At 38.7% G+C, this 14705-nt stretch overlaps 1 protein-coding gene and 1 pseudogene across 4 annotated transcripts in view; both read right to left on the bottom strand.

Annotated features, from left to right (window-relative positions):
* Positions 1 to 14705, bottom strand: part of Diaph2 (diaphanous-related formin 2) — an 839122-nt gene that overhangs the window by 654684 nt on the left and 169733 nt on the right. For all 4 annotated transcript variants that reach the window (NM_001427378.1, XM_087599848.1, XM_087599849.1 and 1 more), the window contains 1 exon segment: positions 4195 to 4334. In NM_001427378.1, coding sequence (NP_001414307.1) covers positions 4195 to 4334 — 140 coding nt within the window.
* On the bottom strand, positions 674 to 2085 carry Rpa4l-ps1 (replication protein A4 like, pseudogene 1; annotated as a pseudogene).

The following is a 14705-nucleotide window of genomic DNA, read 5'->3' as shown; positions in this document are numbered from 1 at the left end:
CTTCAGAAAACAGACAAGTTCAATGGAGGTAGAAATAGCATGCTGCTAACAGATATCATCTCAGAATTGTGTTCAGCTTTGTTTTGTTTTGTTTTGAAGCTTTTTATTTCTTTTATTTTTTACTGTCCAGACTTTATCCCCTCCAAGTCCACCCTCTGACTCTTCCACATCCCATACCTCCACCCCCTCTTGCTCTATGATGTTCTCACCCCCACCCCCACCCCACTAGACCCCCCCACGCCCTGGGGCCTCAAGTCTCTTGAGGGTTAGGTGTATCTTCTCTGACTGAACCCAGATCCAGGAGTCCTCTGCTGTGTATGTGTTGGGGGCCTCATATCAGCTGGTGTATGCTGCCGGGTTGATGGCTCAGTGTCTGAGAGATCTTGGGGGTCCAGGTTAGTTGAGACTGCTGGTCTTCTCCTATGGGGTCACCCTCCTCCTCAGCTTCTTCCAGCTTTTCTCTATCTCAACCACAGAGGTCAGCAGCTTCTGTCCATTGGTCGGGTGTAGATATCTGCATCTGACTCTTTCAGCTGCTTGTTGGGTTTTTTGGAGGATCCAGCTCAAGGAGAAGCCCAAGGCCTGACACTATTATTGATGCTATGGTGTTCTCACAAAAAGGGGCCTATCTTGTTTTGTTTTTTGTTCTTTACTATTTTCCTTTTTCTTTTTTGTTTGAAATAGATGGTAAATCCAAAAAATGAAAACAGCAAAAGAGAAGCATCTTTAGAAACCACAAAGACAGTTCTTTTGTTTCAGTCAGCAACTTGAAGGTGCTGGCAATCTAAGGTGGGATAGATGGCACTTCATATTCAGGTACTCGATAGCTTGCATGATGGCATCATCTGTAATTCCAAGGGGCTTTGTTCCCAGCTTGCTGATAGCCTTCCCTTCCTGGTGAGGGCACTCTTGAGTCAGATGCAGAACCTCCCCATGGATGAAGTTAAGACCAGACACCCTGGAAACCTTGGCAGCTGCTACTCAAACTTCGGCCTGGACCATGGACTGGATTTCTGTGGCTGTGCCTGCAGGGCTTTGATCCAGCATGGAATGGGCATTGGCAATTTCCAGGTGGTGTGTGGACAGCTCCTTCATGTCTTCCAGTACAAAGATGCTCAAGATCTTGAGCCTTCTGTTTCCCATTGAGGCCTGGAGGATGCCAAGCACTTTGACATACACTCCAATAGGCAGAGGAATCAGGTGCTCCTTGGATCGCCTTTTAGCCAAAGCCTGCCTGTCCTCAATGGCCTTTAAGGTCATGGCAATGGATTTGTACACAATTTACTACAAATATTTTTTGTCCTCCATGATCATTCCCATGACGGAGGAGACCTTGTGAACTGAAAACCCTCTAATCTTGAAAACACTGTCAACTTCAATGGTACTTAGCAACTAGCTTATAAGCACGGCACAATGTTTTATGTGTTGGGCCTCCATATTCCAGTCAGAGGAAACCCCAACACCTGAGCTCTGGCTTGCTTCATGGCTTCCACTAGCCCCATCAAAGAAAATGTCTTTGCTCCCAAACCCACCATTACTCATCATTTCTCCAGGACTTGGTGAGGTTTGATTGCTCAACAGGTTCACTTCTTCATACAATATGTGGCTAAGCCTGTTGTCTCCTGGCGTGACTTCTTCATAGAAGATCACTGACTAACCTGCTAGACAATGCAGATCTAGACAACACTGATGGCTACTGTAGAATGCCCGTGCCCAGCCTCACAACCAACTTCACACTTGCTATGGAGCCAATCAGCTACCAGGAAGGGCAGTTGCTACCCTTAATCTCCCAGTCTCTCATGAGATCACAAAGCCCCCTTTCACACGCCTTTTGTTGCTATGCAGAATTGTAAAACTGTGAACCATGCCAACTGCCCAGCAACTGTAACGCAGACACTCACAAGAGTTGAGGCTGGAAGACCTTTGAGAGTTTGAAGCCCACTTGGTTTATACAGTTCCATGATAGTCTGGGCTAAGCTTCACAGAGAGACCTTGCCTCAAAAAATTTAAATAAAAATAATAGTCTTAAAAAATGAAACATTTTCCATATGTAAAATGCGATCTTACATCGTTATAAAGATGCATTTAGACTAGGAAAAATATGTACTAGTCTCTCCATTATTGAATGGGGGTGGCTAGTGTGTGTGTGTGTGTGTGTGTGTGTGTGTGTGTGTGTGTGTGTGTGTGTTCCCAGAGGTCAAAATCGGTAGTTGGATCCCTTGAAGATAGAGTTACTGGTGGTTGGGAGCTGTCAACATTGGTGCTAGGAACCAAACAGGTGTCCTCTGGAAGAACAGCAAGTGCTCTGAACCACTGATCTATAATACCAAGTAGTGGCACTCGTGGGACTTTTGTTTTGGTTTTAATGGCTTGGTTTAATGAGTTTCACGCACCATTGCCAAGGCCAATTTAGAACTTCAGGCAAACTCATAGACCCACCCTCTCACAGATGAAAATACAGTATACATAATATACACAGAATATATTCATTTCATCAACTGCTTAATAGAATGTTTGTAACTAAGTATTTTAATACGGAAGGGCACTACAACTGATATGGAGTTAGGTGCCAGTGGGGTGAGAGTATACTCTGATTTCCATTGTCAGATAAGGCTTATTCATGCTGGATATGGTGGCTTAACACTGATCAGGCCAGGTCAGGAAGATTAGCAGACATTCAAGGACAGCCTCAGGGATATTGTGAGTTCCAGGGTAGTCAGGTCTACCAAAGGAGACTGTAAGAAATAAAAACCACTAAAATCTCAAAACCTTTGAATGAGAACCTTTACAACCATTAGTGCACACTATTGTAGAAATGGCAAGAAAGCAAAGCAGCCAATGAAAGGTTCTCACAACCCAAGGAAAGCCGCATCGTAACTCTGTGCTATAAAATTACACTTTTCCAACTTTGCCAAGTACAGTATGAATATAAATAAGCTGTATATTGGAGTCTGTACCTAATCCCAGTTAAATGGTTCATATGTAACTTACTTTCAATGCTTTAGGAACTGGAACTGAGCATAAAAGACACATAAATAAAATGAAAAAGCCTCTTTATATAGCCACATTTTAGTAAATTCTGAACTCAAGTCAGTGATAATTCATAATGTAGATCCAGGAATATTATAATATTACACTAAAATCTATTTTTCTTTATAAAATATTATTTGAGGTATTAGTAATTTTAAGGCCTCTTATTGTGAATAAAGGAAAAATTATTTGCTCATCCATTGCTACCAAGGAACTGTTTCTTTTTCTTTTCTTTTTTTTATCATTATTAACTTGAGTATTTCTTATTTACATTTCGATTGTTATTCCCTTTCCCGGTTTCCAGGCAAACATCCCCCTAATCCCTCCCCCTCCCCTTCTTTATAGGTGTTCCCTTCCCCACCCTCCCCCCATTGCCACCCTCCCCCCAACAGTCTAGTTCACTGGGGGTTCAGTCTTAGCAGGACCCAGGGCTTTCCCTTCCACTGGTGCTCTTACTAGGATATTCATTGCTACCTATGAGGTCAGAGTCCAGGGTCAGTCCATGTATAGTCTTTAGGTAGTGGCTTAGTCCCTGGAAGCTCTGGTTGCTTGACATTGTTGTACATATGGGGTCTCGAGCCCCTTCAAGATCTTCCAGTCCTTTCTCTGAATCCTTCAACGGGAGTCCCGCTCTCAACGAACTGTTTCTTAATTATGCATAAAATACTAAGGAGTTTGTTAATAATTTTTATTTCACTTTTTATTGGTAGTTTGTGCTATTTCAAATTTTAAAAAAAAATGCATGTAGTCTATGTAAAACTTTAACAAGTGAAATTATGTACATAATTATATATAAGAAAATTTTAAGCTAATATAATTAATATGCTTTACAGATTAAATAATAAAATTACCTGGGTACACAAATAGATGAACATGCAAATGTCAATATTTTACTTCAGGAATTATTTTACATAATCAAAATGGAAACAAATATTCCACAATTATCTATGTTTTTAAATCATACATTATTAAAGATGAGAATACCTAAAACATAGTTTTAACTATTTGGAACCTGAAAATCAGACACTGTTCTTCTGTTATGTAATCCTGTACTTCTAAACAGAAAAAAACTTGAGGTTAAAGTAATATATCTGATTACACTTAAAAATATCCATGTAGAATGCAAAAGGTATAAATCCTACCAAAATGATAAGAACCAACTACCTGACAGGATTGCTGGTTAAGGACACTCTAAGAGATTCCAGGCAATTGAGGAGTTTCTCATCTGAGATGCCCGATCGCAATTCATGAACATACTCTTGTGAAGAAAGGGTGAACTCATGTTTGTTGTTTTTCAGGCCACCCTAAAAAAGAAACAGAAGATACCACTTTAGACCGACAAAACTTTTTTTCTTTAAATCTTGAAATTAAAAGAAAACATATACTGTATAAATAGCATTATGGCATTTGCAAACACATGAAGTCTCCTCACCGAAGCAATGTTGAGATCTAACCATTAAAAAACAATTTTTCATCACAAAAATTAAAAGTATATCAATATTTTACCTGTGATAAGTGCTAGGAGCACCCCACCTTTTTTAAAACTGGGAATAAGAAGAGGTGCCTTAATCTCAGTAAGGAAACACTCTACCTCCATGTTTTATCCAAAGTCCCACAACTCTTCAAAGAACTGAATGGTATATTGTACTGTGCATAATACAACGTTTTATATAAACCATTCTTTATAAAACATTTCTCTCATGCATGGAATATGGGTAATAAATATCTCCTATTAAGACACTGCATAAGTAAATATATACATATATATATATATGTATGTATATATATATATATATATATATATATATATACCATAGATGCAAAAATGTTAGCTCCATTTGCTAACTAAACTTAAATAGAATTGTTTTAATGGACACCTAAGGTCATGGCTGAGATGCTGTTTATTGACTCTTAGACCAGGAACACTGTGATAAAGATCAAACTTCTGTGCATCTACTAACTCATATTCTTTAAATATGTCTTCATTTTTTGTTGTTGTCTTTTTCTTTAGTTTTACTTTTTTGAGAGCAGGGTTCACTCTGTAACATAGGCTTACTTTGAAATCACTGTGTAGCCCAGGATGGCCTTAAACTTCTGACAATCCTTCCATGGAAGGTCCCCAAATGGTTAAAATTTTAGGCATAAAGTCACCATGATCAACTTTAGAAAGAAATTTAAATTATCTGGATACCCAGATCTTACAAGAAATGGAAACAAGCTAGCATATAAAAGAATAGATAAAGTTTATACAATTATATTTTTCACAATATTTGAAGTTTAAACATAAGTTAATGGTTGACATTATAAAAACATGATACCATGTTAAAGATAGAATGATTTTTGAAGATAAATTATTTTAATAGTTTCATTACAGAAATAAAGAATCCAACAGAACATTGTGGTACACATTTTATCCCAGCACTTAAGAAGCAGAGGCAGTTGGATCTCTGAGTTCAAGGTCAGACTGTTTTGCATAGTGAGTTCTAGGACAGCAAGGACTACACATTTAAAAGAACAAGAGTCCAGGGAATAGAAAACTGAGCATAACAATTACTGAGATTTCAGGACTAACATAAATATTGTGAACTTCAGATAATTGATTTATTCTTTCTACGCTACTTTCCCAGTATTGAATAAAGAACTGAAGCTACAGGTATTTAACTCTGAAATCTCTATTTAAAAACGGTTAGTCTGAGTATCTTCAGCATAATCAATATAGCACAACATAATATTAAAGAAATAACCCTGAAACAAAACAGAGCAATAGATTAAACTAAATCTCACTGTACTTAGTAGGTCTGTAATACACGAATGGCTTATTATTAACATCATGTTCTGATACTGAACAAAGGAAACAATTAGATAATGGATGGGTAATAATTGAAATTTTAATTACCTGCTCTGTATGAGATTAATGAAAATTACCACTGTGCCCATTTGATCTTTAAAAAATAACGCAGACCAAGTTAGCAGTTAGAGTACACCACGCAATTCCAAAGCTACGTGAATAAAATGTCTTCCAAATTTAAAGCCATTCCTTAATTTAAAATTCACTAGAATGTAGAAACTTGTAAGGCTATGCTTGAATTATTTTAAGACACTAACAGAGAACTGAAAGGGAATTAGGCCACACCCTCCACTGCTCTAAACTAAAATTTCATATCAAAACTAGAAAAGCAATGTTCTAACGGGAACATTCTAAGTATGCAGCAGAGATATTCGCTTCTGAGTTTAGGGACTTGAAACAAATTTTTTCTTTCATTTTTCAATGTAAAACAGATTTACTTTTAATTTGATAAAAGGGTACAGAGTTCTTAGTTGTCAACATAATACTGGATTGCACATAGATCTTTCAGCTGTAGTATGTACAGATACCAATTACTGTCCATTGCAATGCAGTACTGGCCCTTCCTTGTCTTTTTTGAAGACTTTTAGTTGAAAATTGATTTTATTTGATATTAGAATGGCTACTCCCGCGTGCTTCTTCCGACCATTTGCTTGGAAACTTGTTTTCCAGCCTTTCACTCTGAGGTAGTGTCTGTCTTTGTCTCTGAGGTGTGTTTCCTGTAGGCAGCAGAATGCAGGGTCCTCATTGCATATCCAGTTTATTAATCTATGTCTTTTTATTGGGGAGTTGAGACCATTGATGTTGAGAGATACTAAGGAATAGTGATTATTGCTTCCTGTTATATTCATATTTGTATGTGAGATTATGTTTGTGTGCTTTTCTTCTCTTTGTTTTGTTGCCAAGACGATTAGTTTCTTGCTTCTTCTAGGATGTAGCTTGCCTCCTTATGTTGGGCTTTACCATTTCTTATCCTTTGTAGTGCTGGATTTGTAGAAAGATATTGTGTAAATTTGGTTTTGTCATGCAATATCTTGGTTTCTCCATCTATGTTAATTGAGAGTTTTGCAGGATACAGTAACCTGGGCTGGCATTTGGTTTCTCTTAGGGTCTGCATGACATCTGTCCAGGATCTTCTGGTTTCATAGTCTCTGGGGAAAAGTCTGGTGTGATTCTGATAGGTCTGCCTTTATATATTACTTGACCTTTTTCCCTTACTGCTTTTAATATTCTTTCTTTTTTTTTACATATTTTTTGTCTTTTATTTTCTCCATATAATATGTTTTGTCATATAGTCTCTCTCTATTACCCTCTCTTGCCTTTACCTTGCTCAGTCGCTTCTTTCAAATTGTTCTCTTACTTTCATGTCTTAAAAAAATACATTGTATATTTGAGATAGGGAAATGTGGTATTTGCCATTCTGAGTTTATCAAGTTTTGATTTACTTGATGAGTTGTTTTGTACTTTAATGAGTTAACTGTTTTTGGGGTCCATCATTTCATTTCGCATATTTTTCTTTTTTTTTCTTTTTTTTTTCTTTTTTTTCTTTTTTTTTCTTTTTTTTTTTTTATTAACTTGAGTATTTCTTATAGACATTTCAAGTGTTATTCCCATTCCCGGTTTCCGGGCAAATATCCCCCTCCCCCCTCCCCTTCCTTACGGGTGTTCCCCTCCCAACCCTCCCCCCATTGCCGCCCTCCCCCCATAGTCTAGTTCACTGGGGGTTCAGTCTTAGCAGGACCCAGGGCTTCCCCTTCCACTGGTGCTCTTACTAGGATATTCATTGCTACCTATGGGGTCAGAGTCCAGGGTCAGTCCATGTATAGTCTTTAGGTAGTGGCTTAGTCCCTGGAAGCTCTGATTGCTTGACATTGTTGTACTTTTGGGGTCTCGAGCCCCTTCAAGCTCTTCCAGTTCTTTCTCTGATTCCTTCAACGGGGGGCCTATTCTCAGTTCAGTGGTTTGCTGCTGGCATTCGCCTCTGTATTTGCTGTATTCTGGCTGTGTCTCTCAGGAGCGATCTACATCCGGCTCCTGTCGGTCTGCACTTCTTTGCTTCATCCAACTTGTCTAATTGGGTGGCTGTATATGTGTGGGCCACATGTGGGGCAGGCTCTGAATGGGTGTTCCTTAAGTCTCTGTTTTAATCTTTGCCTCTCCCTTCCCTGCCAAGGGTATTCTTTTTCCTCATTTAAAGAAGGAGTGAAGCATTCACATTTTGATCATCCGTCTTGAGTTTCATTTGTTCTAGGGATCTAGGGTAATTCAAGCATTTGGGCTAATAGCCACTTATCAATGAGTGCATACCATGTATGTCTTTCTGTGATTGGGTTAGCTCACTCAGGATGATATTTTCCAGTTCCAACCATTTGCCTACGAATTTCATAAACTCGTTGTTTTTGATAGCTGAGTAATATTCCATTGTGTAGATGTACCACATTTTCTGTATCCATTCCTCTGTTGAAGGGCATCTGGGTTCTTTCAAGTTTCTGGCAATTATAAATAAGGCTGCGATGAACATAGTGGAGCACGTGTCGCTTTTATATGTTGAGGCATCTTTTGGGTATATGCCCAAGAGAGGTATAGCTGGATCGTCAGGCAGTTCAATGTCCAATTTTCTGAGGAACCTCCAGACTGATTTCCAGAATGGTTTTACCAGTCTGCAATCCCACCAACAATGGAGGAGTGTTCCTCTTTCTCCACATCCTCGCCAGCATCTGCTGTCACCTGAGTTTTTGATCTTAGCCATTCTCACTGGTGTGAGGTGAAATCTCAGGGTTGTTTTGATTTGCATTTCCCTTATGACTAAAGATGTTGAACATTTCTTTAGGTGTTTCTCAGCCATTCGGCATTCCTCAGCTGTGAATTCTTTGTTTAGCTCTGAACCCCATTTTTAATAGGGTTATTTGTTTCCCTGCGGTCTAACTTCTTGAGTTCTTTGTATATTTTGGATATAAGGCCTCTATCTGTTGTAGGATTGGTAAAGATCTTTTCCCAATCTGTCCGAGGCCGTTTTGTCCTAACCACAGTGTCCTTTGCCTTACAGAGGCTTTGCAGTTTTATGAGATCCCATTTGTCGATTCTTGATCTTAGAGCATAAGCCATTGGTGTTTTGTTCAGGAAATTTTTTCCAGTGCCCATGTGTTCCAGATGCTTCCCTAGGTTTTCTTCTATTAGTTTGAGTGTGCCTGGTTTGATGTGGAGGTCCTTGATCCACTTGGACTTAAGCTTTGTACAGGGTGATAAGGATGGATCGATCTGCCTTCTTCTACATGTTGCCCTCCAGTTGAACCAGCACCATTTGCTGAAAATGCTATCTTTTTTCCATTGGATGGTTTTGGCTCATTTGTCAAAAATCAAGTGACCATAGGTGTGTGGGTTCATTTCTGGGTCTTCAATTCTATTCCATTTGTATATCTGTCTGTCTCTGTACCAATACCATGCAGTTTTTATCACTATTGCTCTGTAATACTGCTTGAGTTCGGGGATAGTGATTCCCCCTGAAGTCCTTTTATTGTTGAGGATAGTTTTAGCTATCCTGGGTTTTTTGTTATTCCAGATGAATTTGCAAATTGTTCTGTCTAACTCTTTGAAGAATTGGATTGGTATTTTGATGGGGATTGCATTGAATCTGTAGATCGCTTTTGGTAAAATGGCCATTTTTACTATATTAATCCTGCCAATCCATGAACATGGGAGATCTTTCCATCTTCTGAGGTCTTCTTCAATTTCCTTCTTCAGTGTCTTGAAGTTCTTATTGTACAGCTCTTTTACTTGCTTGGTTAAAGTCACACCGAGATACTTTATATTATTTGGGTCTATTATGAAGGGTGTCCTTTCCCTAATTTCTTTCTCGGCTTGTTTCTCTTTTGTGTAGAGGAAGGCTACTGATTTATTTGAGTTAATTTTATACCCAGCCACTTTGCTGAAGTTGTTTATCAGCTTTAGTAGTTCTCTGGTGGAACTTTTGGGATCACTTAAATATACTATCATATCATCTGCAAACAGTGATATTTTGACTTCTTCTTTTCCGATCTGTATCCCCTTGACATCCTTTTGTTGTCTGATTGCTCTGGCTAGAACTTCAAGAACTATACTGAATAAGTAGGGAGAGAGTGGGCAGCCGTGTCTAGTCCCTGATTTTAGTGGGATTGCTTCGAGTTTCTCTCCATTTAGTTTAATGTTAGCAACTGGTTTGCTGTATATGGCTTTTACTATGTTCAGGTATGGGCCTTGAATTCATATTCTTTCCAGGACTTTTATCATGAAGGGGTGTTGAATTTTGTCAACTGCTTTCTCAGCGTCTAATGAAATGATCATGTGTTTTTGTTCTTTCAGTTTGTTTATATAATGGATCACGTTGATGGTTTTCCGTATAGTAAACCATCCCTGCATGCCTGGGATGAAGCCTACTTGATCATGGTGGATGATTGTTTTGATGTGCTCTTGAATTCGGTTTGCCAGAATTTTATTGAGTATTTTTGCGTCGATATTCATAAGGGAAATTGGTCTGAAGTTCTCCTTCTTTGTTGTGTCTTTGTGTGGTTTAGGTATAAGAGTAATTGTGGCTTCGTAGAAGGAATTCGGTAGGGCTCCATCTGTTTCAATTTTGTGGAATAGTTTGGATAATATTGGTATGAGGTCTTCTCTGAAGGTTTGGTAGAATTCTGCACTAAACCCGTCTGGACCTGGGATCTTTTGGTTGGGAGACCTTTAATGACTGCTTCTATTTCCTTAGGAGTTATGGGGTTGTTTAACTAGTTTATCTGTTCCTGATTTAACTTCGGTACCTGGTATCTGTCTAGGAAATTGTCCATTTCCTGAAGATTTTCAAGTTTTGTTGAATATAGGTTTTTATAGTAAGATCTGATGATTTTTTGAATTTCCTCTGAATCTGTTGTTATGTCTCCCTTTTCATTTCTGATTTTTTTAATTTGGACGCACTCTCTGTGTCCTCTCGTTAGTCTGGCTAAGGGTTTATCTATCTTGTTGATTTTCTCAAAGAACCAACTTTTGGTTCTGTTGATTCTTTCTATGGTCCTTTTTGTTTCTACTTGGTTGATTTCAGCTCTGAGTTTGATTATTTCCTGCCTTCTACTCCTCCTGGGTGTATTTGCTTCTTTTGGTTCTAGAGCTTTTAGGTGTGCTGTCAAGCTGCTGACATATGCTCTTTCCTGTTTCCTTCTGTAGGCACTCAGCGCTACGAGTTTTCCTCTTAGCACAGCTTTCATTGTGTCCCATAAGTTTGGGTATGTTGTACCTTCATTTTCATTAAATTCTAAAAAGTTTTTAATTTCTTTCTTTATTTCTTCCTTGACCAGGTTATCATTGAGTAGAGCATTGTTCAATTTCAAAGTATATGTGGGCATTCTTCCTTGTTTGTTATTGAAGACAAGTTTTAGGCCGTGGTGGTACGATAGCACACATGGGATTATTTCTATCTTTCTGTACCTGTTGAGGCCCGTTTTTTGACCAATTATATGGTCAATTTTGGAGAAAGTACCATGAGGAGCTGAGAAGAAGGTATATCCTTTTGCTTTAGGATAGAATATTCTATAAATATCTGTTAAGTCCATTTGGTTCATGACTTCTCTTAGTCTGTCTACGTCTCTGTTTAATTTCTGTTTCCATGATCTGTCCATTGATGAGAGTGGGGTGTTGAAATCTCCCACTATTATTGTGTGAGGTGCAATGTGTGTTTTGAGCTTTAGTAAGGTTTCTTTTACGTATGTAGGTGCCCTTGTATTTGGGGCATAGATATTTAGGATTGAGAGTTCATCTTGGTGGATTTTTCCCTTGATGAATATGAAGTGTCCTTCTTTATCTTTTTTGATGACTTTTAATTGAAAATTGATTTTATTTGATATTAGAATGGATACTCCAGCTTGCTTCTTCTGACCATTTGCTTGGAAAATTGTTTTCCAGCCTTTCACTCTGAGGTAATGTCTGTCTTTGTCTCTGAGGTGTGTTTCCTGTAGGCAGCAGAATGCAGGGTCCTCGTTGCATATCCAGTTTGTTAATCTATGTCTTTTTATTGGGGAGTTGAGGCCATTGATGTTGAGAGATATTAAGGAATAGTGGTTATTGCTTCCTGTTATATTCATATTTGGATGTAAGGTTATGTTTGTGTGCTTTCATTATCTTTGTTTTGTTGCCAAGACGATTAGTTTCTTGCTTCTTCTAGGGTATAGCTTGCCTCCTTATGTTGGGCTTTACCATTTATTATCCTTTGTAGTGCTGGATTTGTAGAAAGATATTGTGTAAATTTGGTTTTGTCATGGAATATCTTGGTTTCTCCATCTATGTTAATTGAGAGTTTTGCTGGATACAGTAAACTGGGCTGGCATTTGTGTTCTCTTAGGGTCTGTATGACATCAGTCCAGGATCTTCTGGCCTTCATAGTTTCTGGCGAGAAGTCTGGTGTGATTCTGATAGGTCTGCCTTTATATGTTACTTGACCTTTTTCCCTTACTGCTTTTAATATTCTTTCTTTATTTTGTGCGTTTGGTATTTTGACTATTATGTGACGGGAGGTGTTTCTTTTCTGGTCCAATCTATTTGGAGTTCTGTAGGCTTCTTGTATGCCTATGGGTATCTCTTTTTTTAGATTAGGGAAGTTTTCTTCTATGATTTTGTTGAAGATATTTACTGGTCCTTTGAGCTGGCAGTCTTCACTCTCTTCTATACCTATTATCCTTAGGTTTGATCTTCTCATTGAGTCCTGGATTTCCTGTATGTTTTGGAGCAGTAGCTTTTTCCGCTTTACATTATCTTTGACAGTTGAGTCGATGATTTCTATGGAATCTTCTGCTCCTGAGATTCTCTCTTCTATCTCTTGTATTCTGTTGGTGAAGCTTGTATCTACGGCTCCTTGTCTCTTCCTTTGGTTTTCTATATCCAGGGTTGTTTCCATGTGTTCTTTCTTGATTGCTTCTATTTCCATTTTTAATTCCTTCAATTGTTTGATTGTGTTTTCCTGGAATTCTTTCAGGGATTTTTGTGATTCCTCTCTGTAGTCTTCTACTTGTTTATTTATGTTTTGCTGTGTTTCTCTAAGGGAGTTCTTCATGTCTTTCTTGAAGTCCTCCAGCATCATGATCAAATATGATTTTGAAACTAGATCTTGCTTTTCTGGTGTGTTTGGATATTCAGTGTTTGCTTTGGTGGGAGAACTGGGCTCCGATGATGCCATGTAGTCTTGGTTTCTGTTGCTTGGGTTCCTGCGCTTGCCTCTTGCCATCAGATTATCTCTAGTGTTACTTTGTTCTGCTATTTCTGACAGTGGCTAGACTGTCCTATAAGCCTGTGTGTCAGGAGTGCTGTATACCTGTTTTCCTGTTTTCTTTCAGCCAGTTATGGGAACAGAGTGTTCTGCTTTCGGGTGGGTAATTTTTCCGTTTGCTCGTGGGGTGTTGCTTATGAGCTCTCAGCGGTGGCAGCAACCAGGAAGATTTGCGCCGCCCTTTCCGGGAGCTTCTGGGCACCAGGGTTCCAGATGGCGTTTGGTGTTTTCCTCTGGAATCAGTAATGTGGGCAGAGTGTAGTCTCTTCTGTTTTCCCAGGCAGGTTTAGCTCTCCCTCCCATGGGATTTGGGTGCAGAGAACTGTTTTTCTGGTCGGTCCCTTCAGGTTCTGGCGGTGTCTCAGACGCAGGGGACCTGCTGCTGCTGTGCCCTTATCTCCAGGAACCCAGAGGCCATATACAGTTTCCTCTTGGGCCAGGGCTGTGGGCAGGTGTGGGCAGTGTTGGTGGTCTCTTCCGCTCTGCAGTCTCAGGAGTGCCCACCTGTCCATGCGGTGAGCTGTCTCTCCCATGGGGTTTGGGAGTAGTGAGCTGCTGCGGGCCGGGATCATCGAGTTTGGGAATCCCGCTAAAATCCAGAAGTGTGTATCTAGTAGTTCATTTCTTAAAATATACCTTATTTAATATAAAAACTTGGACTTCATTAATGAAGGGAGAAACCATTTGCTAGTGAAAGCAAATTTTAATGCTTAATAATATTCAGCAGTGGTCTTTATGGTTAATAACAAATGAGTTGGATTCTTTCGTTTGTATCTAACAATAAAAGGGGAGGCCATCCTATACTTAAAACTTGCCGGTAATTGCCTTATGAAACCTATCAAGCAATTACTGTAAACATTGTGCATATGGGTGGATGACATCAAGTAACTCTTTCAAAGTGTAAGCGGTTCCTAACATTTTTGTGAGATCTCATCACCGCTCATATTACTTGAGGATAAAAAACGAAAGTAAGTATTGTGTCTGTCTTTCAAATGAGAGAGGCCCTTGAAATATATCAGATAATAAAATATAAACAGAGAAAACTAATCCAAAGATTTTTGACCTGGGTTGCAAACCAGGCAATATGAACATTGTAAAAGGGAAATGTAACTATCTTTATTTTCAGGAACCTTTAAGTTAAGTTTGGTGAACTTTGATATTATGAATGTACACAAAAGCTACAGTAGAAATAGCAGCTCATCCAACCTAGTAACCTACAGATAGTTTTCACTATACTAAACACACCACAACTGTGGAAGTACTTGAAATATCCATGCTCATTTCATACAACCCGCCACCCTCTTCTGTAATTAAAAAATAGCATAAGGAAGTATCTTACAATTTCTCAATCTCTAAACAATTTTGAAATAGTGGAAACATGCATAAAGTTATGAGAAACAATTCACAAAAATCTCCTGTTTTCCCTAATCATAGCATCTTACTAAGAAACATTCTAATATCACAGCTGTAATATTGATGTTGTCAAAAACAAAAATATCTTATTCAGAGTGTCCTGATGTTACCTACATTTATTTGTATATGTGGTAT

The sequence above is a fragment of the Rattus norvegicus genome, chromosome X, assembly GCF_021556685.1.
Source record: "Rattus norvegicus strain SHRSP/BbbUtx chromosome X, alternate assembly SHRSP_T2T, whole genome shotgun sequence".
Classification (NCBI taxonomy): domain Eukaryota; kingdom Metazoa; phylum Chordata; class Mammalia; order Rodentia; family Muridae; genus Rattus; species Rattus norvegicus.
This window is presented reverse-complemented; position numbering and strand designations above follow the sequence as displayed.